The following is a 26,216-nucleotide window of genomic DNA, read 5'->3' as shown; positions in this document are numbered from 1 at the left end:
AATTAACTTGATTGTGGTAATCATTTAACACTGTATATGTATATAAATCATCACGCTATATACTTTAAATTTTTTTATTTATTTTTTTTCTTTTAGAACTTTTATTGAGATACAATTGACATACAATAAACTGCATATATTTAAAGTGTACAATTTGATTTTTTTTCTTAGTACTGTATATATGTAAATTTATTTATTTTTATTTATTTATTTTGGCTGTGTTTGGTCTTTGTTGCTGCATGCAGGCTTTCTCTAGTTGTGGCAAGTGAGGGCTACTCTTCATTGCAGTGCACAGGCTTCTCACTGTGGTGGCTTCTCTTGTTTGCGGAGCATGAGTTCTAGGTGAGTGGACTTCAGTCGTTGCAGCATGCGGGCTTAGTAGTTGTGGCTCGCAGACTCTAGAGCACAGGCTCAGTAGTTGTGGTGCACAGGCTTAGTTGCTCTGAGGCATGTGGGATCTTCCCAGACCAGGGATTGAATCCGTGTCCCCTGCATTGGCAGGCAGATTCTTAACAACTACGTCACCATGGAAATCCCATATTATATACTTTAAATATATGTATTTATTTGTCAATTATACCTCAATAAAACTGGAGAAAAAATTTTAAATCATAAGAATATAGTGTTTAGAAGAATATAGAAATTAATAAATTTCAGCTACATACTACAAATTTGATCAATCTCAGAAATGTAATGTTGAGAAAAAAATAGAAATCATAGAAGAATACATAGAGTATGGTATTTCTATAAATTTCAAAACCTGCAAAACTGTACAATGTATTATTAAAGATTAGAAACACAGATGTAAAATGTGTAACTTGTAAGCAAGAACATGATACAGAACAAACTGGCAGACAGTTATTGCTCATAGCGGGAGGATGAGGAAAGGAAGGTGCACACATTGGTCTTGAAAGTTAAGGGCAATGACTTTTTTTTTTTTAATATTTATTTATTTATTTTGGCTGCAACAGGTCTTAGTTGCGGCACACAGGAGTTGCAGCATGCAGACTTAGTTGAAGCATGTGGGCTCTTTAGTTGCAGCATGCAAACTCTTAGTTGTGGCATGCATGCAGGATCTAGTTCTCCCACCAGGGATCGAACCCAGGCCCTATGCACTGGGAGCACGGAGTCTTACCCCACTGGACCACGAGGGAAGTCCCAGCTTATTTCTAATTTACACATATTCCATACACATTTTTGTATCTATTAAATACTTAATAAAAATCTATAGCACTGTAAATTAATATAATCACAATAAACCAACTCTGCAGCGCAGGTGCCCTGGTTTTCCCTCTTTGCTCCTGGGCTCTGCAGATTCTGGGAAATAAATGTTGGTCGCCTGCTGAGCAGAGGAGGTATGGAGGGTTGTTAAGACTGGGGGCAGGGCTTGGGTGCACTGGACAGATGCTTGTCCCAATTTGCCCAGAGAAGGAAGGGTGGGCAGAGGGCGGAGAGCCCCTGGAGTACAAGAACCTGGAGAAAGGGTGACTCCCTAACGTCAGTGCAATTTTTACTGGAAGCCAAGTGGCCACATGGTCCTTCAAAGGCACTGCATCAAGCAGGGTGTGTTGTAGGTGTTTAAGCTTCCTAGCTTTGCTTTCCCTGGGCCAAACTTCAGGAAACTGCAGCAGGGAAACTGGAGAAATTAGCTTCCACCTTCTCACTTTTAAATTACCTATTAAAATAATTTTTTTTCCTATTCAGGCCTCAGTGGGTCTTAGTGGCATCTTATGGTGGACACTCTCAGGACCATGGATTGCACCACATGAAACCCCAGCCACCCACAGTAGCCCAAGACTGTACTGGACTCTGGGCCAAAGCATCATAATGGGGAAAGCAATGCCTAATGATGATAGTGGGGAAGTAGGGTGGCTGGCACTGAGAGTACTTTGAAGACTGTAGGTTGTATTTGTCTTCAAAAGGATGGTGCCTAGGGGCATCTGGTTTCTGGTACTTGGGGTACAGAGGGGAGAAAGGCCAGTGATAGCTAAGAGAGACTTTCAAGTTTCTTCCTGCATAGGGCAGTGCTTAGGTGTCACCAGGGATAAACAGTGCTCAAAGGAATCAGAAAAGCTCTTATCCGATGGCACTGGGTAGTGCTTGGCAGTCCTGGTTGCAGGCTTCTGAGACACTGGATGCGCAAGGGTGAGGGGGATCCAGTGCCAGGGGTCCTTAGCCCCTGCAGGGGAAGATCTAAACCTGGGAGTCACTTGGCAAGGCAGGGTCCTAATAGACCATACTGACCATGATCCTGGAGCCCTTACCCCTCTTCCTTCTTGACCCACCACTGACTCATTTGCTTAAAGGGCAAGGGATTCCTCCTCTTCTAAGTCAGAGCTATGCTTAGTAACCACCAAGAAGAGCTCCTCTTTCCACTGGGTACTTCCTGCCATGGGGATGGAATGGAGGGGGCACACTCATGCCATGTCAGCCTTTGCTGGGGCCCACAGTTTACAATGCAACAAGCACTTAGACTCTAGTTTCCAGAAATGCAAAAGGAAGCCCCGACCCCAACATCATCAAAACCTGGTTTACATAAATTATTCAGCATAACAAATATCTAGCAAATCCAATGTTGATAAATGACAGTCTAGATGAAATGGGTAAATTCATTGGAAGATACACACTTTTAAAGCTTACTGAAGACAGAAGTAAATGAAATTAATAACTGTGTATCTATTAACAGAATCAAATCTGTAATTTAACAAATTCCTCTCAGACTTCTGCATTGAGCAAAAATGAAGTAGCAGGGATAGAATTTGCTCTTCTCTCTTAAACAAGGGCAACCCAGAAATGTGAAATATAAAACAACAGTTGTCAGACATTTGACAATAAGCAGCACAGGATAGTAAACTTAGAGAGGGGGGCCAAAGGAGGGGAGCCTCGTGACAGTCTCATTTTTCTGCCTGGAGATTTCCAGGCTTGGCACAGGGAGGGCTCAGTGTTCTCCCTGAGTTGAGCAGACAATGTTGGAAGTTCAGAAAAGCCAAGATGGCTGGATTTCACAGGATTACATACTAGTTGGGGGTAGAGCTGCAAAGAGAGAGCTCCAGAGAGCTGTGTAGTATGCCCCACAGCTAGAACCTACAGCTGAGGACAGATCATTGAATGCTTGTGAGGAACATACCCAAGATCAAAGAAAGAACCACCCCAAAGAGCAGATGGAGCAGTATCTCAGGTCATATAGGGCTGGGGATAGTTCCCACCATCCGGAGTGAAAAACACTCACAGTACAGGGCATATCTGTTAGAATACCAGTGGGGAGGCGGGGGTGTTGGTGCCGGTATTGAAATTCAGCCCAGATGAAACGCTTCTCTGCTTTCTCCTTACACAGACTTGAAAATCAGAAATTCTTTCAAAGTTAACGCCACCTTCTGGCCTGGGACTGTGATGGTCCTCAAGTCAAAGCAGCAATAGAAAAAACTTGAGATTTCACCCCCACGCTTGGGGCCTCTTTCTCCAGTTCTTCTGGCCCCCCCCCCCAAAAAAAAGGACTCTCTCAGGACAAAGCTGCCCCATCTGCCCTTTTACTGTTGCCACTCACTGCACCTTTGTGACCGTGGCTGATCTTGGGGCAGCACTGGAAGAGAAAAAGAAAAAAGAAAAAAATGATTTAGTCCCACACTTTTCTGTTTGCAGGAACCTCTTTTCCTGGTCCTTTGACTAGAAGTTGGGTGTTTATGTTTGAGCTTTGGCTGCCTGCTCACGCTGTGCAGATCAGAGAACTGAGTCTTCCTTCAGTTCAGTCAATGCCAGGAAAGAGAAGAAGAAAAATAATCCCACAAACGCACCTCCATTGTGGGTAATTATTCAGGTCTTAACTTCTCTCATTTCACTTCCTATTTTTAATTTTTCACAATCCTCACATAGTTATTGTTTATGGTCAGTTTAGAGTTTTCCGTTGTAATCTGTAGGTGAGACAGACTATGAAGAATGTATTCCATTTTGGCCAGTGCCAGAGTTAATACAAAACGTTTAAGTATGTAGCAATTTGTGGACCCCTTTCAAAGATGAGGACATTATTAGATTCTTTAAATAATCCCTAAGCAAATATCTGAAAATCTAGTTATAATTTCTTTCGGACTACAACTTCACAGAAATACATTTAATTTCCAGATTTTTCCCTAAGCAACTTTTTCATTAAAGAGAGAGAACGGAAAATGGAGAGATGGAAGGAGAAAGGGAGTGGGGAGAGAAAGATTGATTGAGATATGTATACATATACACACATACACATACACACACACACACACAAAACAGAAGAAAAAGAAAAAAAAAGTTTCTCTTTGTGATAAGCTATCCTAGAATCCACTCTTTTCACAGCTTTCCTATCTGTCATGTAGCAGTGTTAACTATAATCATTATTTTGGACAATACATCACCAAAGAGATTGATTTCAATGTCTGATTACTTTGCAGAGTTTTAAGATCTAAGTTAGCAACACTCTGAAATGAAATCTGACTGTTGACAGCTTGGATGTTTTATCTGTGTAAGAAATAAAGTTTATTATTCATCCTTGAAAATATATATCCAAGGTATTTTCACCCTATGTATCTTCCTTAAAGTATTGCAGTATGCAAGCATCTAGGTCTTATTATCTGTACTACCATCACTCTGATAAAATATGTGTATATTCCTGAAAATCTCTGTTCATCCTTGAGAGCTACTAACAGCAATAGTGAGGAATCAAATCATACACAATCTGTATTTTGCCAGTTAAAATGAATTTCTGAGCCATGAACCTGAACAGTAACTTAATTCTTTATTTAATGCTCCTCATTGCTTCTTGAGCTACTAATTGTGTCTACATTATAGTAAAATTTTTTGGTTATATAGCCTTTACTTTTAATAATTTTCCTACACATCCATTCATTTGTTCAAATATTTTTTGGATGTCTCTCATATCCTTAACCTGGTGTTTCATCCCTGAAATGTGGCTGGGAAGAGGATTGACATTGGCCTTCCCTTCTTGCAGTCTGCAAGCTAGAAAAAAAGACTCAAAATCTATTGTGAGTTTTACAAAGGGAAAGAATAAGCTGTTCTTGAGGTCATATTATAATTGAGCTAATCTAGTTCAGTAAACTAAGGATTAAAGGAAGAATAGGATTTAGCCAGATGAGTGGAGGGAGAAGAGAATTCTATGCTGCCCTTGAATTTCAACAGGACTCTTTGGAAGGAGAATCCTCTGCACTTTACATTCATGCACTTGGCTGGGTTTACACACCCAATGTATTGTTTCACCTCTAGCAAGTTCAGATGACAAATGAAAAGTGCATATATCCTACCCAATAAAATGAGATTATTTTTATTTAAATAAAATAGAAAAGACAAACATACATTGTTAACATTAACACCACTTTAAAAAATAATGCAGCCATTATATCTCCTGAAGGTAAAACAAAGTTAAACACAGTGAGGTATAATTGATTTTCCCCATTCCAGAAGTCACTGGGATAGGAGCCCACTCAGTGATTGGAATTCCCAAGACCTTGGTCAGGGTTGTAACCTGTTCCTGATCATTTGGGTCCACCCCAAATGAAAGGTCTGAGAGGGAAAGAGAAAGAGCGTGAGAGGAAATTACAAATGAGGGAACTTCTAGCAACATTAATAAAGCTTATTATACCACATTCATAATCTAGAAACACCCCTATCCAGCCCTGGGGTCTTTGAATATAGTGGGGTAAGAGTGGGAAGGTAGAAAAGAGACTGAAATTGTCATCCACGCTGACACACAGAAGTAGAAAAATATCCTCAGAGTTAAGTAGCATATCATTCCTACTTGTCCAGGATTCCTTGCAAAGTCCTACAATCCAGTTACAAGAGTTTCCCACATTCACCTCCCAGTAATGTTTGCCAGCGGTGAAGGTCTGAGCACCCCATGAAGGAGGGTTCTCTGGACTTGCTGGATTGCAGGGCATGTCTTGATGGCCAGGACTGCATTGCAAACATCTCAGGTCTTCGATCAGAGCCACGTGACAATTTCTTATTTTACGATCCGATGTAATATACACTTCAGTAAAAAGAAAAGAGTGAAGTCAAAGAACAGAGTTTTAAAGTTCTGAGGGGCAGACAAGGGTGGTGGTGTTGTGGCAAATGTTTAGCAACCAAATCTCTGAAACAAAGCAAAACTGGTTTGTTTTATTTGCTGGGAATAGTCCATCCCATCATGACCACTTTCAAGGTGCCAACCGTTTAGTAATTGCCCCTAAATTTCTGGAACTTGTAACAATTAGCTCCCATGAGTGTATCGAAACTAGCTAGCCCCAGAACACCCCTTTATCACAGGTGACTATACAAGAGTGTGTCACTGGAAATACAGAGAAAGAACAGGAAGGGTTTCTTGTCTATCTAAAGAGCCAGAAAATCTCTAATCATACAACTGGATGAAGGAAAATTTTGAGAAGGATGTCAAGCTCTGGCTTATCTTCACTAATTCATCAAAAATTTGGGAGTTGGGCTTCCTAGGTGGCGCAGTGGTTAAGAATCTGCCTGCCAATGCAGAGGTCACGGGTTCGGTCCCAGCTCCAGGAAGATCCCACGTGCCACGGAGCAACTAAGCCAGTGTGCCAAAAAAAAAAAAGATAGGAGTAGTAGGACAAGACGTGAGTGTCTCAGACCTTGAGAAAATATATTTCCTAGGTCTTAAACCAACTTTATAATTAAAGGAAAAAAAAAAATTGGGGAGTTCATTCATACATGTCAAGGAAATAGCAAAATGGCCCTTAATCCACTTGTCCTCTCATTAATCAACTGTCACAAAATAAAATATAATATAATAATAAATATAGTATACATCATGTTTTCAATATGGTATTGTTATTTTTAGTCCTAAATTGTGATCACATTGCCTGAGACATGAGGACTTAACATTTCAGCAAGCAAAAATAAAATAAACCAAAAATCTGTATATGCCTTTTATTGAGAAGTGATTTCTCACTTAGAATTTTTAGTGGAGCCACTGCTGAATCAGAATCCAACTCATCCCATTTCAGGCCTGCTTCTCCTTTGTCTGCCAGGCTCACTCTCCAGTTGTATTTGTCTTAAGGAGTCCTCTACACAAGAAATCATGGGTTCCATTTGTTTTGTGGTTGTACTTGTTGTATATAAACATACTTTTAAGCTTTTTAAAAGCCTTGTGATTTTTCCAGTATGATTAGGACATTCAATATTCAGATAAACATTTAAATAACAACATTAAGGTGATTCTAAGAATCTGAATATCCACATATAACCAGAGTTAACTACAAGATGAAATACACTGAATGAATATGCAGTTTTATAAGGTAGAGTGTGCCTTTTTTGTTGTTGTTATTTTAACTCACTACAAGTAATTATATAAGAAACTGTCATATTGAATTGATTGTTTTTGACAGGCTTCAGTTAGCTTTTCCTGATGATAATTAACAATAAATTATAAAGTTAGTTATAAGGGTTTGCATATATACCTGCTTCCCTGTTCTCTGCAAAGAACAGACAGAGCAATGAAGAGAGATCATCAGAGTGTTTGTACTCGTGTAGGAAATATTACTGCCTTCACACAGAGTGCTGCCTCTCACCTCGGAAGTTGTTAAGCCTCTCCAACATCCCAGTGATGGACCATGTACTGAGCTGTGGGTTCATAGGCTGGGGAATATACATCTGCATTAACTGACTCCTGTAAAGAAAAAGACCCACTTACTAATAGGTGCAAAGTTATCATTAGCAATCCATTGATGATGCTTCATCAGAATCCTCATAATTAGGTTTAAAGGGTGTGAATTTAACTCCTCAGATTGATGGGGGAAAATTTGAAGTTTATAACTTTATGCTAGCTCGGTTTCTATAAAAACTGCTTGCTGTGCCATGATAAGAACAAGATGACCTAGTTATCAACTATAACTTTAAGATGTTCTGATAAGTATGGAATGTCCTGTTCCTGCTCATGCAAGTTTCTGTTTGGAAACCCCCCCACCCCTTGGGTGTAACCCATAGCAACTCCCGAGCTCTGTAACTGCCTGTAATCTATAGCAATTATGTAACCAATCAGTTTGTGCCAAACTCAACTAGAGCCTTGTTTAAACCAACCAATCAGTCTGTGCCAATTATTGCTATATGCCTTAACCTATATAAGGAAAAGATTCCCCCGAAACGGGGCCCCAGAATTTTGGAGGTTAGCTCGTCTGGGTCCGCCAGCTCAATAAACCTGAGTTCTCCAACCCTCTGAGTGTGATGCTTGGTCTCTCGTGGGATCAGTTTTCTGCAACAAGGTGGAGGAATGCTACAGTTGCTGTTATATTCTACAATCTGTTTCCTTGCTCTTAGCATATCAATCTTAGAATATGTCACCTCAACCATAATTGTGTGTTTCCTCCCTTTCAGCTTCCCTAGGGGATCCACATAGCAATTCTCATTGAATTCCTGAAATCTCTTTGGTGGCAGATAGTGGAACTTACCATCTGATACATATAGAACCTCGGCACTGTCACATGTTCTTTCTTGATGATTCTACCTCACTCCTCTTCTCAGCATCCTTCTACCTGCTGCCTCTCTGAGCTTATCTACCTTTCCCATGGACGGCCAGGAAAAATCCTCAAGTATCATTAATTAGGATTTGGAAATTAGGGGCAGAAAAATAGTTGTGTCTTTGCAACTTCTACAGTAAGGCTTGCGATTGAAACTATACTCCCCTCAACCTCACTTTCACCTAAGGGTAGACTATATAAAACCTGGCAGACTTTTAGAGAAGGAAGGAATAAATATGGACAGAGAGAAAGTTCTCATTAAAAAAGGAGGATCCATCTCAGCAGAAATAGCCTGATGACTATCACAATGACCATGGTTTGAATAGAAGGGCAAACTTACCTTTTCATTGTGTCTCCCATACCCTGTAAAGAGAAAGATAGGAAGGCTTAGTTTTCAGCACAAGCTCTCCTGTTTAGTCCAGTTTGAGGATATAAGATTATACTGGGAAATTCACTATCTCCAGTTTTCTTCCTTGGGCAAAATCATTTGTCATTTCCCTTATCCTTATAAAGATGAAACCTAGTCTCACATTTATATACAGTTGATAAAATCATAATCTTGATAAAATTGAAAGTCAGAAGATGTTCTTAGGGTGCACAAATGGCTCTGTAATCTACAGCAGGTTCCCCTGTAATCACAGAGTTCCCCAAAGTCCTTATAAGGGTGTGTGGACTCCAAATCTAGAACTTCACAACAGAAAGAATGAATACATTCCATATTTACACATATTATCAAGTGAATATACAAAATTAAATTATCTGTTCATAAGCTGCTCTCTTGCAGATGGTCAGAAACTGTAAATATAGTCGTCTCAGTATATGAGGGGAATTCATTCCAGGACCCCCTTGGATACAAAAATCCATGAATGCTCAAAGCCCTTATATAAAATGGCTCAGTATTTCCATATAATGTATGCACATTTTCCTGTATACTTTAATCATCTCTAGATTACTTATAATACCTAATATAATGTAAATGCTATGTAAATGATTGTCAGCATTGGATAATTCAAGTTTTGCTTTCTGGAAATTTCTGGATTTTTTTAAAAAAATATTTTCCATCGGCAGTTGGTTGAACCCCAGGATGTGAAAGCTATAGGGATATGGAAGGCCAACTGTATAGAAGAGAAGACTATGACAAGGTTTGGAGGATTTTTTTCTGGATCTGTTACTTGAATCTTTCCACATAGTTATCCTCCTTCCATATAAGGCAAAAGTGATGTTTGGTCTCCAGATTATACTGGAGGAGCAAAACCTGCCAACACAGAGGCAGAAGAGTCAGAATCAGGACTTCAGAGCCATAAAAACAATGGAGGTCAAAGAGGATGTAACCTCAGTGGCTATAAATGTTTTCCAAGCAGGTTGGTGTTCAGCACCCTAACATCCTTCTATGTCCTTACCTGCAGCATGTCCACATCTCCTTTAAGGCACATTTCCTTCAGCTCTTTATATATTCTTCTCAGGAGTTTCCCCATATGAACCATTCTGGCTGCATTTCTCCTGAGTCGCTGAAAAATAATCTTGCCTTCAATTGCCAACATCTCTAAATGTTTTTGCTTTTCTTCCTGGAGATATTGATACACCTTAGGGTATTCAGCTCCTATCATCACCTTCCGTAGATTTACAAAACCCTGCAGTGACATTGGATTAATTAGATCATGTATCTGGATGGTTTTATTCTTCCCTTATCAACTGCTATCTGTTATATATAGAATACTTGTCTTAGTTTGTTTGGGCTACTATAAAAAACACTACAGGCTGGGTAACTTATAAACAACAGATGCTTATTTCTCATAATTCAATAAGGTGAGAAGTGCAAGATCAGTGCCAGCAGATTTGGTGTATGGGGAGAGCCCACTTCCTAGATAGCTATCTTTTTTTTTTCTTGCTTAATAATATATTCCACTTTACAAAGTACATTCACATACTTGGTTTTCATTTCTTTGCCATATGCATGTATTTTTTAATTGAAGTATAATTGATTTACAATATTGTGTTAGTTTTAGGTGAACAGCAAAGTGATTTGGTTATACATCCATATATATGTATATGTATATATCTATATTCCTTTTTTCCCAATTCTTATCCATTATAGGTTATTACAAGATATTGAATATAATTTCCTGTGCTATAAAGTAAGTCCTCATTGTTTATTTTATATATAGTAGTGTATATATGTTAATCCCAAACTCCTAATTTATCCTCCCCCCAATTTCCCCTTTAGTAACCATAAGGTTTTTTTCTATGTTGTGGGTCTAATTCTGGTTTGCAAATAAGTTCATTTATATCACTTTTTTTTTAGATTCCATATATAACTAATATCATATGATATTTCTCTTTGTCTGACTTACTTCCCATAATATAGTAATCTCTAAATCCATCCATGTTGTTGCAAATGGCATTATTTCATTCTTTTTCATGGCTGAGTAGTATTCCATTGTATAAATATACTGCATCATCTTTATCCATTCATCTGTCAATGGATACTTAGGTTGCTTCCACGTCTTGGCTAGATAGTCATCTTTTGGTTGTGTCCTCACCTGGCAGAAGGGGCAAGACTCTACAGGGCTTCTTTTATAAGAATCCCATTCATAAGGACTCTGCCTTCATAGCTGAATCACCTCCCAAAGTTCCAACCTACTAAAGCCATCACTTTGGGGGTTAGAATTTCAACATTTGAATTTGGTGGGGGGACCCAAACTTTCAGACCATACCTTCTGTTTTCTCTGCTCCAGAAGGATGTATTCTCAGAAAGCTGCTGGTTCACTCCTTTTGCTCCTTTAGATCTCTACCCTGATGTAACCTTCACAGTGAGTCTTCCCCGACCAGTATACATTCCTCACACCTGTACTATTTATACACATCCCTGCTTTTTTTAAAAATTTATTTTTATTTATTTATTTATTGACTGCATTGGGTCTTCATTGCTGCACGAGGCCTTTCTCTAGTTGTGGCGAGCGGGGGGCTACTCTTCTTTGCAGTGCTCAGGCTTCTCATTGTGCTGCACAGGCTCAGTAGATGTGGCTTGTGGGCTCTAGAGAGCAGGCTCAGTAGTTGTGGCACACAGGCTTAGTTGCTCTGAGGCATGTGGGATCTTCCTGGACCAGGGATCGAACCTGTGTCCCCTACATTGGCAGGCTGATTCTTAATCACTACACCATCAGAGAAGTCCCATATACATTCCTGCTTTAATTTTCTCCCACAAACATTACAAATGTGATGCGTTATGTGTTACTCTTTTTTATTTGTTATATGACTTCTCTTACTAGATTATAACCTACTGAGGTCAGTGATTTGTTTCTTTTTGTCCATTTTTATATCTCTTTGTGGGCCTAGAACAGTGAGCAATGCATTCTATGCCCTCCTATGAATGAATGATTCATTAGGAAATCCATCCTAAATGATCAGGATAATCTTGTTATTGCCCTTTGGTATTTTCTCAGCTTTATGTACAGATTTCTGTTCAACAAAATATTCTCTGATATAGCTGGTTGATATGTCTTCTTTAGAAGTGACTGAGTTCTTTGAAAATAAAAATGTAGTTTATTTCTTCAGTTTCAGGTTCTCAGTTCATATATGTGATTCAATGAATGATACAACCTGAAATCCTTAGCTAGGCATTCACAGTCTTGCCATGGCTGTAATTACATTTCTAGCCATGCCTCTCACTAGCCATACCTCATACCCTATGTACTAATTAATTGGAAGTACTTGCAGGTCCCAGACAATTCCATGATTTGTCTCATTTTTAGCTCTCTTGTCCCTTAGGTCTCTGTGTCATAAATACCCATGAGTTTACAGATTCTACTAATGCATTATCATTAGGATGATTTTACTTGTTTGAGACATTTTTCTTGATGTAAAGTTTATTAACCTCCTACCGAACTCTATTTTTACCTTCATCCCAGTGATCATTGCATTCTGTTTTTTGATACTGCATTTTCTTGTCCCTGTTGAAGTACAACATTAGTGGTAGACATTGCTTTATCCATAAAATCAGGAAAAATCTTTTAGTTACATATTGGGTTTATTCAACATGAAATCCTACAATGAAGATCATGTTTTTCCATGTGTAGCTCTCTCTGATCACTCACTCAGGGGACATTATGATTTAATTCAAGTTCTTCCACTGTAAGTTACCAGGATATTTGTCCCAACCTGTTTCCAAGGGATACAAGGTCTGCTGCTTACCTCCCATACTCTGATTATGTTGGTCACTTTTTTTATATTTCTCTGATTTCCCTGTTTATTTTTCCAAATAGACTTCATTTGCATCAGAAGGTTCTCCTGCAAAATAACTATAAATTGGAGTACTAGAAAAGCAAAGGTAGTACATTTCAGATACTTAAAAGAAGGTATAAGGGAATGAACATGGGACAAAGAGTAAAGAGAGCAGAGATGTCAGTGATTTTCCTTGGGAACACTAAATGATAAATCTGAGAGATCAACCAGGACTTCCTAGGTGGCGCAGTGGTAAAGAATCCGCCTGACAATGCAGGGGACACGGGTTCGAGCCCTGCCCTGGGAAGATTCCACATGCCACGGAGCAACTAAGCCCGTGTGCCTTTAAAAAAAAAAAAAGAGATCAACCAAAAATACAACGCCTAAATTTAGAAAACATATCTATTACCTGAGGAATCTAGCACTGATAGTAGTAACCTGGTCAATTTTCAGAAGTGAGTCTTGCTTTAATTCCTATGGCACTATTAGAGAAGATTGACCAGTGTTTCTGAATCTGCTATCATTAGAACAGGATCATCATAATCATGATTGTGGTAGCCAATAATTGTTACTAAAACTAGAGATTTATCCACCACGTTACTTACACTGAAATACCAGCACCCTAATCCTCATCAACTTCATCATCATTTCCCTCTTTCATCCTAATGGAATTTAAACTTCAGGAGAGCAAGGATGTTGTCTAGTTTCTTCACTGCTTTATCCTTGGATTTCAGAATAGTGCCTGGCACTTGGTATTCAGAAATTCTATTTGTTTATCACATAAAATGATAATAGTAATCAATGTATTTCCTCATTGCCTATCAGATACAGGGTCCTCCATGTTTCAAAGTGCATTCAGAGATATTACTCACCCTGTAGTGTCTTGCAACCGGCTTTATTGGATAGTATTCATGAGTGGCATGCCCTGGGGAATGACAGCAGAACAAACACAGCAGGATTTTGTCAGTTTGACAGAAGTAGAGCTTTATCACTTGGTGTATCCTACACATCTGCTTGGCAGAGCTAGGTAGCTGGCAGACAACTGATTTTCTGGTAGGAAGAATACATCCCTTAGCAAAAAGAGTGCTTTTGAAGTCCATTTTTGGAGATATTTCCTTGCACACAGGACAGCAAGTAGCTGCTTTAGCATCTTCCCACAAGAGACAGAGGCAAGGAGTACAAAATCTGTGCCCACAGCTAATGGTGACAGGGTCTGTGAAATCGTCCTTGCAGATGGAGCAGATGAACTCACTGGGGAAACACTGCGTGGAAACGGATTCCATGTTTCTAAGAAAATAAAAGGAAAAGACATTCTTTACCCTTGGCATGTGAGTTGAGCTTAAGCCTTCTCTCACTAATACACATATGCGCTATAGGAGGACAGGCCATGTTTTGAATAGGATGGTGAGGCACAAAGTGAGTCCTAAAGACTAGTAAAAATGCATTACTATTTTCCAACACTGGCCTCCAGCACTACTTCTTGGTTCCCTATTAGGAATCCAGTATTTTTCACATATATTATCACTTTTTCAAAGACAAAGAAATCAGAGATACTGGGCTCGTAGGCAGTGGGTCATATTGTGTCCAAAACTATTATAATTTTTCCCTTTTTTCCTCTCTGATTAGTTAGCACAAGATATTTATTCCAATTCTGGCCAATGAAATAAGAAACTAAGACTCCTAGGACAGTTCCATAAAAGATTTTCTTGCTTCAGAAGAAATGTATAAAAAACTGCTTTTTCTGTTTCTGGACATTTTTTGGATACAATACACATTTGCATAGTCATTTTATGGTCACAACATGAACTAGCCTAACGAGAAAAGCCAATAGTTTAAGGATAGCAAAAAGATGGAAAGAAACTGGGTTCTTAACAATGACATTGAACAATAGTTACCTAATTCTGGAGAGGTAAATTCCTGATTAAATTAACACAAATCCTTATATTAAAGACCCAACAGAAGAAAGTTTGTGCTCACTACCACATAGAAAAAGAACTTAGCACAGTAACCACTGTCATATATAATCTGTCAGGGGTTCAACAAAAATTAGGAGGCATATCACAAGGCAAGAAAGTTGTAGTCTGTTGAACAAAGCAATCATCAGAACCAGACTTAGATACAACAGATGTTAGAATTATCAGACAAAGAATTTAAAATAGCTATGATTGGTATGTTAAAGGCTTTTATAAAAATTGTAAATGACATGCAAGATAGGTAATTTCAGTAGACAGATGAAAATTATAAGACAATCAGATAGGCTACATATAATATATGCAGAGGATTTTATGTTTGGGTTCAGGAATACATGCAATACAAGCAAAGAAAGTATCAGTGACCATGATGACAGGTCGATATAAAACAGAAACTAAACACAAAAGGGAAAAACAAAGAGTGAAAAATTAGAACAGAGCATCAAAGAGCAGAAAGACAACATTAAATGCTGCCTAACATTGTTTAACATCTGTGTAATTTGATTTCCAGAAGGAAAATAAAGATATAATAGGGCAAAAGAAACAGTTAAAGAAATAATTTTAGAGACTCTTCCAAAATTAGTGATGGGCACTAAAAAAAAAAAGATCTACACTATTTAGAGACTATCAAGCAGAAAAATATAAAACAAATAAATAAACACAAAACACACCTAGGCAAGTCATATTCAGAATGAATAAAAACCAATAACAAAGAGAAATTCTTGAAGGGAGCCACAGAAATAGGAAAAAGAAAAATAAAGGTTATATACAAGGGACTTCTCTGGTGGCACAGCAGTTAAGAATCAGTCTGCCAATGCAGGGGACATGGGTTCACTCCCTGGTCTGGGAAGATTCCACATGCCTCAGAGCAAATAAATTAATAAAATTTATAAAAATAAAAATATTATATACAGAAGAATAAAAATAAAAATCATAGCAGAAAACTTGTCAGAAACTATGCAAGCAAGAAGACAATTTAGTGACATCTTTAGATTGCTGAAAGAAAACAACTGTCAACCTGCAATTCTATATCCAGTGAAAGTGTACTTCAAAAGTAAAATAAATATTAGAATTTTCCAAAAACAGAGAACTTGAGGGAATTCAGTGCCACCAGGTCTAATCTATAAGAAATACACAAAGAAGTTCTTCAGACAAAAGTGTATGATGCTGGGAAGAAAATGGATCTATACACAAAAAAATAAAGGACACTGGAAATTGAATAAAGACAAAACATAAGCTCTTATCATATTTTAATTTCTTTAAAAGAGAACTTAATGTTTAAAGCAATAGTTTAATGATGTACCATATATTTATGAAACTTATGACAAGAATGACACAGGAAATGAAAAAGAGGAATTGGAAATATTACAAGGATTTTACATTACATGAAAAGTAATATAGTATTACTGAAGGTGGAAAAAGATTATTTAAAAAGGTATATTTTAAACTAACTGTATGTATTCATAGATGACATGACTGTGAGTATAGAAAATCCCAAAGAATCTACTGAAAAAATCCTGGAAGTAATAAGTAAGTTTAGCAAGGTCAGAGAACAAAAAGTCAATCTATAAAAGTTGATTTTATTCTCACATACCTATAATGAAAAACCTATATTTGAATTTTTTTAAAAACTCACATAATAACTTCAAAAAGTGTATTAAACAAACTGCAGTAAGTTCTAGAGATCTGATATACATTGCACCTATAGTTAACAATACTGTATTAAATGGGTAGATCTCATGTTATGTGTTCTTATACTACAATGAAAAAAATTAAAGGGGACAAGGAAACTTTTGCAGGCAATGTATTAATATGTTCATTGTCTTGATTGTGATGGAGGCTTCATAAGTGTGTGTATATATATATATAGACGTATATATAGATATATATATATCAAAAGATTGTCAAATTGTACATTTTAAGTATGTGGAGTTCATTCTTTGTCAATTATATCTGAACAATTGCCAAATTTTAAGAAAGTGAATTAACTAGTTATAATTTTAACAAAATATATGCAGAATCAGTATGGCAAAAGCTACAAAACATCGATAAAAGAAAAGAAAGAAGATCTGATAAATGGAGAAATATATCATGTTCATGCATTGAACAATTTAATACCTTTAAGATGGTAATCTTCCTCTACATGATCTATAAATTCAGTGTAATCTCTAACAAAACTCTAGAAAAATTTTGTAGGTATACACAAGCTGGTTTTAAAATTTATTATGGTATACCAAACAAATAGAATAGTCAAAACAATCCTAAAAAATAAAATCAGAATACTCACATGATTTGACTTTAAAACTTAGTGGAATTCTACATTATTAAGACAACACAGCAGGACATAACAACAGTATTAAGACAACACTGCATTGAGAAAAGGATAGACATACTGATCATTAGAACTAAACAGAAAGTGAAGACGAGACCTGCAGAAATATAGTCAGCTGATTTTTTACAAGTGTAACAGCACTTCAATGAAAAAACAATAGAATTAGATAAAATACCAAAAGTACAATCCATGAAAGAAATATAGACAAGTTTTTTTTTTTTTTTTTTTTTTTTTTTTTTTTGGCACACGGGCTTAGTTGCTGCGTGGCATGTGGGATCTTCCTGCAGCTGGGATCAAACCCGTGACCTCTGCATTGGCAGGCGGATTCTTAACCACTGCGCCACCTAGGAAGCCCCTACAGACAAATTTGACTGCCGAGACCAGCTCGGCGACTCGAGGTGAGTGACAGGTGCCGCAAGCTTGAAGAAAACATAGACACAGACTGAAGAGAAAGATGGGACTGGGGGACTCAAGAACTCTAGGATCAAGAGCCTCACCGATTCATCCCACATTGCTTTTATTTGGCTAACACTCCCAGGTTAATCCTATAAACAATCATAGGCTTCACATGATTGGGGCAATGATCTTTGCCTCCTGGGCCTGATTTGAGCAGGTGTGGATCTGAGCTGGGTGTGGAGAGCAAAACAGCCCTGGGGGCAGGAGACTTCTCTCAGATGGATTAGGGGTCTGTGCCCCACCCCTGCTGGCCCCTCTGCGACTGTGCCTGTCTTAGGTTGTTCCTCCCTTGAGGAATCTTACCCGTCTCTGGCTAACCAGTCATCCTCCAGGGCCAAACAGGGTGATATAAGGAAGGCTCTATGCCCCACCCCTGCTGGCCCCTCTGCGGCTGTGCCTGTCTTAGGTTGTTCCTCCCTTGAGGAATCTTACCCGTCTTTGGCTAACCAGCCATCCTTCAGGGCCAAACAGGGTGATATGAGGTGTGCAAGTGAGAAAGGGGCTGCGCCCCTAGAGACGGCCAACCCTCTGCCTATGCCCCCATAGTCTCCACGCCCCGCACCCTCAGCTCCTCCACTGCTCAAGCAGGACATTCTGAATCCCATCGCTAAGCCCACATACTTTAACATTTTCAAGGTTTCAGAAAGGCTCCTGAATGTCTTCCCACATTTGACTTTGTCAAAATTTAAAACTTTCACTCTCTGAAAGATATCATTATAAGAATGTAAACCAAGCCACATTCTGTGAGAAAATATTTGCAATCAACTGATAAGGAACTCATATTAAGGATAAAAAAATGCTTAAAACTCAAAAATTAGAAAGCAAACAACCCAAATTTTTAAATGGCAAAAGATATAAACAGACATTTCACTAAAGAACATATTTGGATGGCAAATAAGTGTATAAAAATATGCTCAAGCATTAGTCATTAGAGACATTGGAATTAAAACCACAATGACATACTGCTATATGCCTACAGGAATAGCTGAAATACAATTTTAAAAAACTGACAATACGAAATGCTGGTAAGGAGGCAGAGTAACAAGAACTCTCCTTTACTGCTGGTAGGAGTGGACAATGGTACAGTCACTTTGCAAGACAATTTGGCAGCTTTTTTTTGTTTGTTTTATTTTTATAAAACTAAACAAAGAATCATCACAGCTCAGCAATTTCACTCCGAGGTATTTATCCAAATGAACTGAAAAGACTGACAAGACAGAAAACAAGACTTCTCTGGATTCACAAAGATTACAGAGGTGTCTCACTCTACCTATTAAACCTGGAACTGCTATGAAGGGAGACACCGCAGAGGTTTCTCCCCTAGGAGTCAATAGGGAACTCACTCAGAATCTGCCCCACCTCCCTTTCGGGCTTCCTTAAGTCTCAGCAAAGCCTAACCATGAAGACATTTGGCTTAACTGAGAATTAAGGTATTATATCCCAAAGAAGCTGGGAGAATTATCCAGCATGTTCTTGCAGAGATTGTGAGAGTCCCCTTAGGACTGGATTTTGAGGATGTTTGATCAAGGGGGCTAGAACATAAACAGGATGAGAGAGAGTTTATTGGTCTGGGGGCACTTTCTCAGGATATAGGATGTAACACTCTGATAAGGATATGAGAAGATGGGGCACATTTGATGCTTGCAGGCTCCTACAAGCCTGAAAAAAGCAACAGCCCATGCTTAGTAACAATGAAATGCATGAATTACCATGTAAGATGGGACAGGACAGGATTTAAAGGCAAAAGGGCATTTGTATCTTGGAGTGGATATATTATGAGGTCAGAAGGTCAACCATAGCGTTATGTTTGTCAATAAAGAGAATACACTATTCACCAAGGTTAACACAAATGTGCTGGTGAGAGGAATCTAGCATCAGAAAGAAGTTCAGTGGTAGCTATCCTCTCCAAGATTGGGATGATGATAAAAGTGTTTACACAGCTTGACTGCTGATATCAATTAGATGATATGGCATTTAACTGCCAGATACCAGAGGGCCATATTTTTGTCATGACTAGCAAGGACTGAGTAGGAACCAAGATGGCTTGACCCACATGGAATTGTGGAGATGGTTAATAAAATGAGTAGCTTCCCTGGGGCAGAACAGGTACAAGAGAAAGCAAAAATACTGCTTTAATATATAATCAAAAGAAGTCAAGAAAGTGTGATCAGGAGGCAGAGGGCTGTTTTCTGCAATTAAAGTAATGATCCTTTCTTCCAGTGCCCAGGACTGAGACAATTTTCAGACTCACAGCTCCTTGTTTGGTGAGGTGACCACATTCCTAGGACTCAGTTCCCTGTGACACCATGACAAGTATATACTGTAATGATTACCCAGTCCTAATCCAAAGGGACCTATGGCCAATAACTCAAGCAACTCTTCATTAGGAAAATGGAAATATGCATACAATTTGATTTCACACAGGGTATGAGTTTTCATTGATACCTGGAGACCTGAAGCATAATTATCACCTCATGTTAGACTGGGAATTGATGAGAATCAGGTAAGAAATGCAGCTCTGGAAAACTCCAGAGTATAGTGAGTCTGTTGTGTTTGTAGACCCATCTAGCGGTCCTTCTCTTGGTAACTGAATATGTACTGGAAACACAAAAGACCTTACTCACAAGTCTGGCAGATGACACTCTCTGGGTTACCTCAGCTGGGGCTGTTGCCCAGAATATCACGAGATAGCCTCTTCATGTAGCTGCTTGGGCTTCCTCACAGCATGGAAGTTAGCTTCCTAGAGCAAGCATCCCAATATTGTCAGGTGGAAGTTATTCTACCTTTTGTGCAACACAGGGTATCTCATCTGTTATTGCCACAACTCTACCCAGATTCAAGGAGATGGAACACTTTCAATGGGGAGCAGTATTGAAGTTACACTGTAGGAAGAGAACAAGGGATGGGATATGTTGTTGAGTCTATCTGGGGATGAGGAGGGGAGGAATAAAACTGGCTATATCTGCTCTTCCTAATAAGCTAATCTCAGGGATCTGGATCCAGAGAGTGAGGGCCCTGGTTATAGAGGATTCATTGAGCCTCTTATAGATCCACCTTTCAAGTTCCAGATTTCTATTAAATGGCTCTCTAGCTCTCTGGAAAATTGGCACAGTAAATATTTTTTTTCTCTCGGGCGGCCCTTCAAGGATTTGGTGTCGACTGGAAAATCACCCTGAATACAACATGGTAAAAGCATGTTGACACAGGTATGTACAATACTGAATGGGAGAGATATTCATCTCCTCATAGAGCACCAGGAACAAACTTAGTAATTCTAGGACAGTGGGGGGAAGAAGGTCATTACCTCTCCTCGGCAGGAAGTGCCTTCTGATGTCTCCATATTTCACTGAAAAGTCTCATTAATATGGGCTTTGTGGACTTCTGTCCATGTGAGTATTTCTGAGTAGTGGGTGGCATATCCTGACTTTAATAGACAGATGTTCAAGGAATAGGCCCTGTTCTTGCCACAGGCTTTTGACTGTCTTCCTATATGCATCTCTACTCTGGCCCTACTGAACTATGATGTCTGATAAAATCACTTTGAATTTTTTTTTACTTTTCCTTCAGTCCTCTGTCTCGCCCAGATCTCAGTACAAAGGTCTGGAATGTCTCTACTACTTTCCAGGGCTCTGTTTTGCTCCTCACTTTCATAATATAAGATGTATTGATCATCTAAATATCCCAGAATGAGAAATGGTAGCTGCTTGTTCTTACCTGAGACCCAGTAATAAAGATGTAGGATAAAAGGGAGGAGGTGGCAAAATAAGTTTTCCAGAATGTTCCGTCATGTTCTTGTGATGCAACTTCATTTCAAGAAGCTCGAGTGAAGGTTCTCCTGTCCTGACTGATTCCATAAACATGTGAGGTCATGTCTAACAGAATAAGGGGTATTTGGGATTATGTAACAGGAAGAGAGGAAGAGGAAAATAAAGTCCAGGTAAAAGATCAGAGATGAGAGTAGAACAAAAGAGACAACAGGAATAGAGAGGAACTTAGAGAAACAGAGCAAAAAAGAGATGCAGTTGTAGAGAAATTTGCATAAAGGGGTTATAGTGACCCTGCGGGCAGATATAGAGAAAAAGAGGTTCAAACAGTTCCTGACCCAAAGTAAACTGCCCTTACTTTAATTGATGTGCCAACAAATCTGAAAGAAAGATAATCCTTGGGGAATATCAGCAAAGTTGTAGAGGCTATGAGATACTGATAAAGGAGACAACAGGCAAAACTTCCCACCATTTCAAAATTATTCTCAGTGGTAGAAAATCCCATTTCAAGGACTTGGCGTGAAGCTTCTGCTGTTTCTTAACACCCAAATTAAAAAAGACAGTGGAGAGCACTATGGCCTGTGATTAAGAGCACAGGCCCTGAGGCTAAACTGCTGAGTTTTATTCTCAGACCGATTGTTCGATTGTTCGCTAGCCCCATCAACTTGAGATGCTTCTGTGTCCCCATTTGCAAAACAAACTAGGTACCTATCTCAAAGGGGGGTAATTGGATCAGTGCCTTGCAAAAGTGTTAATTACTAGTATCTTAAGTCCATGAACAAAATGACAACAAAAGAGAGAGGGAGCTCACTCATGAGAAAGGCAAAAATACAGGAATTGAAGGAAAGGTAATAAAAATTGAGCAAAAGAGAGAGAGAACCCAAATTTGAGACAGTAGTAGTAGATGTAAGAGTCAGGAAAAGCATTTAAAAGATTTTCAAAACTTTAAAATTTGTTATAGAAGAATGGTGTAGGAAAACAGACATATTTGTATATAATCCAGGTTGGAGATTTCATCTGTTTTTCACACTCAGGGTTCTAAATTCCATCCCCCATTCCCCACGTCATGACCCACAATAGTAACAGATCTCAAGTATCACTGCCTGGAGTTCAACCCGGCTTAAAAGACACAGTAGGAAATGGCCAAAGGTTTTAGCTAAGGAATTCACAGTCAAGGAGTTGGACTTTAGTTAGCTGGACCTTCTTTCATTTAGTTCTCAATTTGTAGGGTGGGGTAAAATGCTTTTTATGCTCCCCCACCTCTGAAAAGGAATCCCTAGACTGCTCCACCATGCTCTTGAATCTCGGTGTGGCTTTTAATAAGAACCTCTCAGAACCAGAGAGTCTCATCTGCCCTTAGATGGAGGAGACATCAGGACCCCTTTAGGCTCGTAGTGGAACTGCAAAGGGCTGGGAGACTTACTGAAGCTGTGTGAGAACTCTAGGCATAGTAAAGCCTGAAGAAGTGAGTTCATGAGCCTCCTTCCCTCAAAGACCCAACTCAGCCCAAAACCAGCACTCAGCTTTCCTTTTGCTTGATGATGCCCATAGCCTGTCGATTGTGTCTGAATACGGCTCCCTTAGATTAGGGGGTTCTGGATCTTAGTCCACATTCTAGCTCTGAGAACAAGCACCCTACTATTAGAGCAGAGCTTCTCATAGCTTCTCTCCATTGCTCACTCTCTGGGAGTTTTGGCCACTGCAGCATGAGTAAGGTATTCCCAGGTGGGAATGCCCACAAGCCCCATCCTGAGTTTACATGAATATAGACATTTGAGAAGTCTCCTGGTGTCAGAGGTTCTAAGTAGGGCTATTCTCCCCTCTGTTCCTCAGAAATAAGTAATACACTCACAGAAACAGGGAAGGATTAAGCACAAGAACAAATTGGATGATTTTCCTCTTCTATACAAACCAATTCAGTGAAAGATAACAGTAAAAAGAACCCATCTGTACTATTCTTTCAAAGCCATTGCATGAAATCTTTCTTCAATAATCACCCCTGCTTAGCTGATCACTTACCTGAAACTAGCTTCTCACAATTTAAAAAAAAAAATGCAGATAAAAGAGAAAAAAAAAATTCTCAATTTCATTCATCCTTAAAAAACACAGCCTTCTTTTTTTTTTTTTTGCTATTTTTCTCCAGAGACAAGATTCTCCTCAAAGATCACAGTCTTTCAGAAGGGTGAGAATATCTGACTTTCTTCTCTCCCCTTTTCATGTGCATGTGTGCCTGCAGCTCACATAGTCACACTCAGAGTTTTTCAAAAATATGCAGAAATTGTGTGATTTGTGAATACATTTTAAAACATCATTTAATCCCTAGAAGATTTGCTTATGAGTTTTTCCCAAGAAGGATATCAACACTGCAACTGATTTCACACCATGAGGATCTTCTCTCCATCTCTTCCCCTCAATCTGTCTTTCAATATATATAAAATCAATCTTACCAATCAATCCCAGTAAATTTTGTTGGCTAATTTTCTTAATAAAATTTTCTCCAATGGACCACAAAATTTAAAAAAAAATAATACTTACACAAAAAATATTAACAAGTATTAATGAAGTCATTAACAAAGTCTAGTTATGTATTATGGGTTAAAATAGTTTATTTTTGTTATATTGTACTTTACAAATTTTTTGCAAGTAGCAAATATATGAGTGCAAGATTGTATTAGGAGAGGGGATGTAGATTGTTATCTCCTGGTAACCTGGAGTCGGGTATCCACAGACTTTTGAATGAACTGTAATGAAGCCTCTTTCATTAATAGGAGCAAACTCAGAACCTGACAAGGTGTTTGGGAGGGGAGTCTCCAGGTGCAGAGGGCAGTTCTCACTCCAAGTCCACTTCTTTGGAGGTTTTGTGGATAACCCCCCTTACCATCAAGGTAACCACAGGTGAGGTTGTTCCACATAACATGGTCCTGGTCTCATTTTTATTCAAACATGGGGCAGGGATGAGGCTGGAACGTTGATTAAAGGCTTTTTTAAAGGCTTAATTAAAAACTACAGGGAAAGACAGACAAACAGTAACCAGAAGCAAGGTAATCTTATTTTATACAACTCACTTTTCTCACCTTCCAGTTGATGCTTTTCTCAAGGAACCCCCGTTGCCTGATTTTGTCTGCCCTGAACACTAGGAACTGATTCTTTGTATCTCTGCTCACCATCCACACTCAGGAAGGGGAGGAGACAAGAGAAGGCAGAAGAAGTTGCCCTTCCCAGTTGTGCTTTTTTTCCTTTATAAGAAGGGATCCTAGTCAGATTTGATGTTAATCATTAAGACTGACTTACCCTAGTAGATATCACCTGCAGGGCTTGTTAAACCACAGCTTGCTAGCCTTCTACCACAGAGATTCTTGATTCAGTAGATCTGGAGTGAGGCCACAGAGTTTGCGTAGCTAACAAATTATGAGATGCTGCTGTTGGTGCTGGTTCCTGGACCATAATTTGAGAATCTCTGACTGAGCCCATGTCCATTAAAGATAACACTTTTAGGTTCTACAAGGATGGACAATTTTTAAAAATCTTATTGGAAAGCACAAGGCTGGAAGCACACTGTGGACTTGCTACTATAGCTTCTTCTGGTCGGTGGTGGAGAGGAGGAAGTGGTGGAAAATACGGGCTCTTTTGCCTATATAGCTACAGTGCCTTGGAAATGATGCAAGATGGCACTGTGCAGCATCCTTAGCTTTCAGGGCACAGAAGATCAAGCAACAAGGTACAGGCCTGGTGTCCAGGGCCCCAGGCAGCTCCACCTTTGTACCATTCCCTTCCCCATCCCAACCCCACAGGAAATATGTCTTTACTACAAAAGTTCTCAAAGTATGGTTCTGAGAACTGTGGGGTCTGTGAGGTCAAAATTATATTTAAAATAATATTCAGAGATTATTTACCCTGTGGTCTAGATGGTTTTATAAATGTTATTTTTAATTATTTAGTAAGTAAATATGTAAAGTTTTTAGTTTTAATTTCTAATATGGAATATTTTCCGGTAAAAAAAAAAAAAGGCCACATAAACAAAAAGCTTTTGGGGCTCTACAATAATTTTATTAGCTTAATTGAGATGCAATTTACATACTGTAAAATTCACCCACTTAATATGTACAGTTTAATGATTTCTAATAAATGTTTATTAAATTTGTTTTATGCAGCCATCACTGCATCCACTTTTAGAATACTTCTGTCTTTCCAAACAAATCCCTCCTGATCTTTCACAGTCCATCCCTATTCCCATCTCTAGTTCCATGTAACCAGAGATCTGCTTTCTGTCTCTATAGTTTTGTCTTTTTAGGATCATCGTATGTAGGAAATCATACTGTACATCACCCTTTGTTCCTGACTCCTTTCACTTAACATAATGTTTTTGAGGTTCATTATTCTTTTTTTTGGTATATGTAGTTTATTCCATTTTAGCTGAGTGGTATTGCATTTTATGAATACATCACAATTTATTTATCCATTTGCTAAATGATGGGCATTTGGATTGTTTTCAGTTTTTAGTGAATATGAATAATGCTGCTGTGAAATTTCATACAAATCTTTCATTTATTGTGGCTAGACATTTATGGGTGAAAGTACTGAGTTATTTGTTTTCTATGTTTAATCATTTAAGAACCTGCAAAACTGTTTTTCAGAGTGGCTGGACCATTTTATTTTGCTACCAGCAATTTATAAGAGTTCCAATTCCTCTGCATCCTCACCAACACTTAGTATTGTCTACCTTTATAACTTAAGCCATTTCATTTTTTAGTGTATAGTGGTATCTCATTGTAGTTTTAATTTTGCACATGTACTACTAATGACTAATGATGTTGAGCATCATTTGATGTATGCTATAGATTGGATGTCTGTGTCCCTCCAAAATTCATATGTTAAAACCTAATCAACAATGTGATATATAGGAGGTAGGACTTTTGGAGATGATTAGGTTATGAGGGTGGAGTCCTCATGAATAGAATGTGTCCTATTATTG

General features: G+C 38.6%; 1 protein-coding gene across 2 annotated transcripts; it reads right to left on the bottom strand.

Annotated features, from left to right (window-relative positions):
* Positions 1 to 5,292: 5,292 nt before the first annotated feature.
* On the bottom strand, positions 5,293 to 24,460 carry LOC130829236 (tripartite motif-containing protein 77-like). Of its 2 annotated transcripts, XM_057695531.1 has the most exons (7): positions 24,319 to 24,460; positions 13,595 to 14,009; positions 12,693 to 12,788; positions 9,902 to 10,132; positions 8,842 to 8,864; positions 7,557 to 7,654; positions 5,293 to 6,010 (listed from the first exon to the last, which is right to left on the bottom strand). In XM_057695531.1, exons 2-7 carry the CDS (start codon positions 14,003 to 14,005, stop codon positions 5,517 to 5,519), a joined length of 1,353 nt encoding a protein of 450 aa, XP_057551514.1. In that variant the 5' UTR covers positions 14,006 to 14,009; positions 24,319 to 24,460; the 3' UTR covers positions 5,293 to 5,516. The 2 variants fall into 2 exon arrangements, with proteins under 2 accessions (XP_057551514.1, XP_057551515.1); XM_057695532.1 differs by lacking the exons at positions 9,902 to 10,132; positions 24,319 to 24,460 and having other exon boundaries at positions 5,517 to 6,010; positions 13,595 to 14,005.
* Positions 24,461 to 26,216: the final 1,756 nt, after the last annotated feature.

Source organism: Hippopotamus amphibius, chromosome 9, assembly GCF_030028045.1.
Source record: "Hippopotamus amphibius kiboko isolate mHipAmp2 chromosome 9, mHipAmp2.hap2, whole genome shotgun sequence".
Classification (NCBI taxonomy): Eukaryota; Metazoa; Chordata; class Mammalia; order Artiodactyla; family Hippopotamidae; genus Hippopotamus; species Hippopotamus amphibius.
The sequence above is the reverse complement of the archived record's forward strand: the minus strand, read 5'-3'. Positions and strand labels throughout refer to the sequence as shown.

Bases quoted from the DNA above. Each gene is read 5' to 3' on its own strand.
- LOC130829236 (XM_057695531.1), bottom strand. From the start codon at position 14,005: ATGGAATCCGTTTCCACGCAGTGTTTCCCCAGTGAGTTCATCTGCTCC. The intron at 8,865-9,901 runs GTAAGGACATAG...TTCTCTTTACAG, and splicing joins GAGATGTGGACATGCTGCAG to GGTATGGGAGACACAATGAA. The intron at 7,655-8,841 runs GTAAGTTTGCCC...TTTTCTTTACAG, and splicing joins ATGGGAGACACAATGAAAAG to GAGTCAGTTAATGCAGATGT.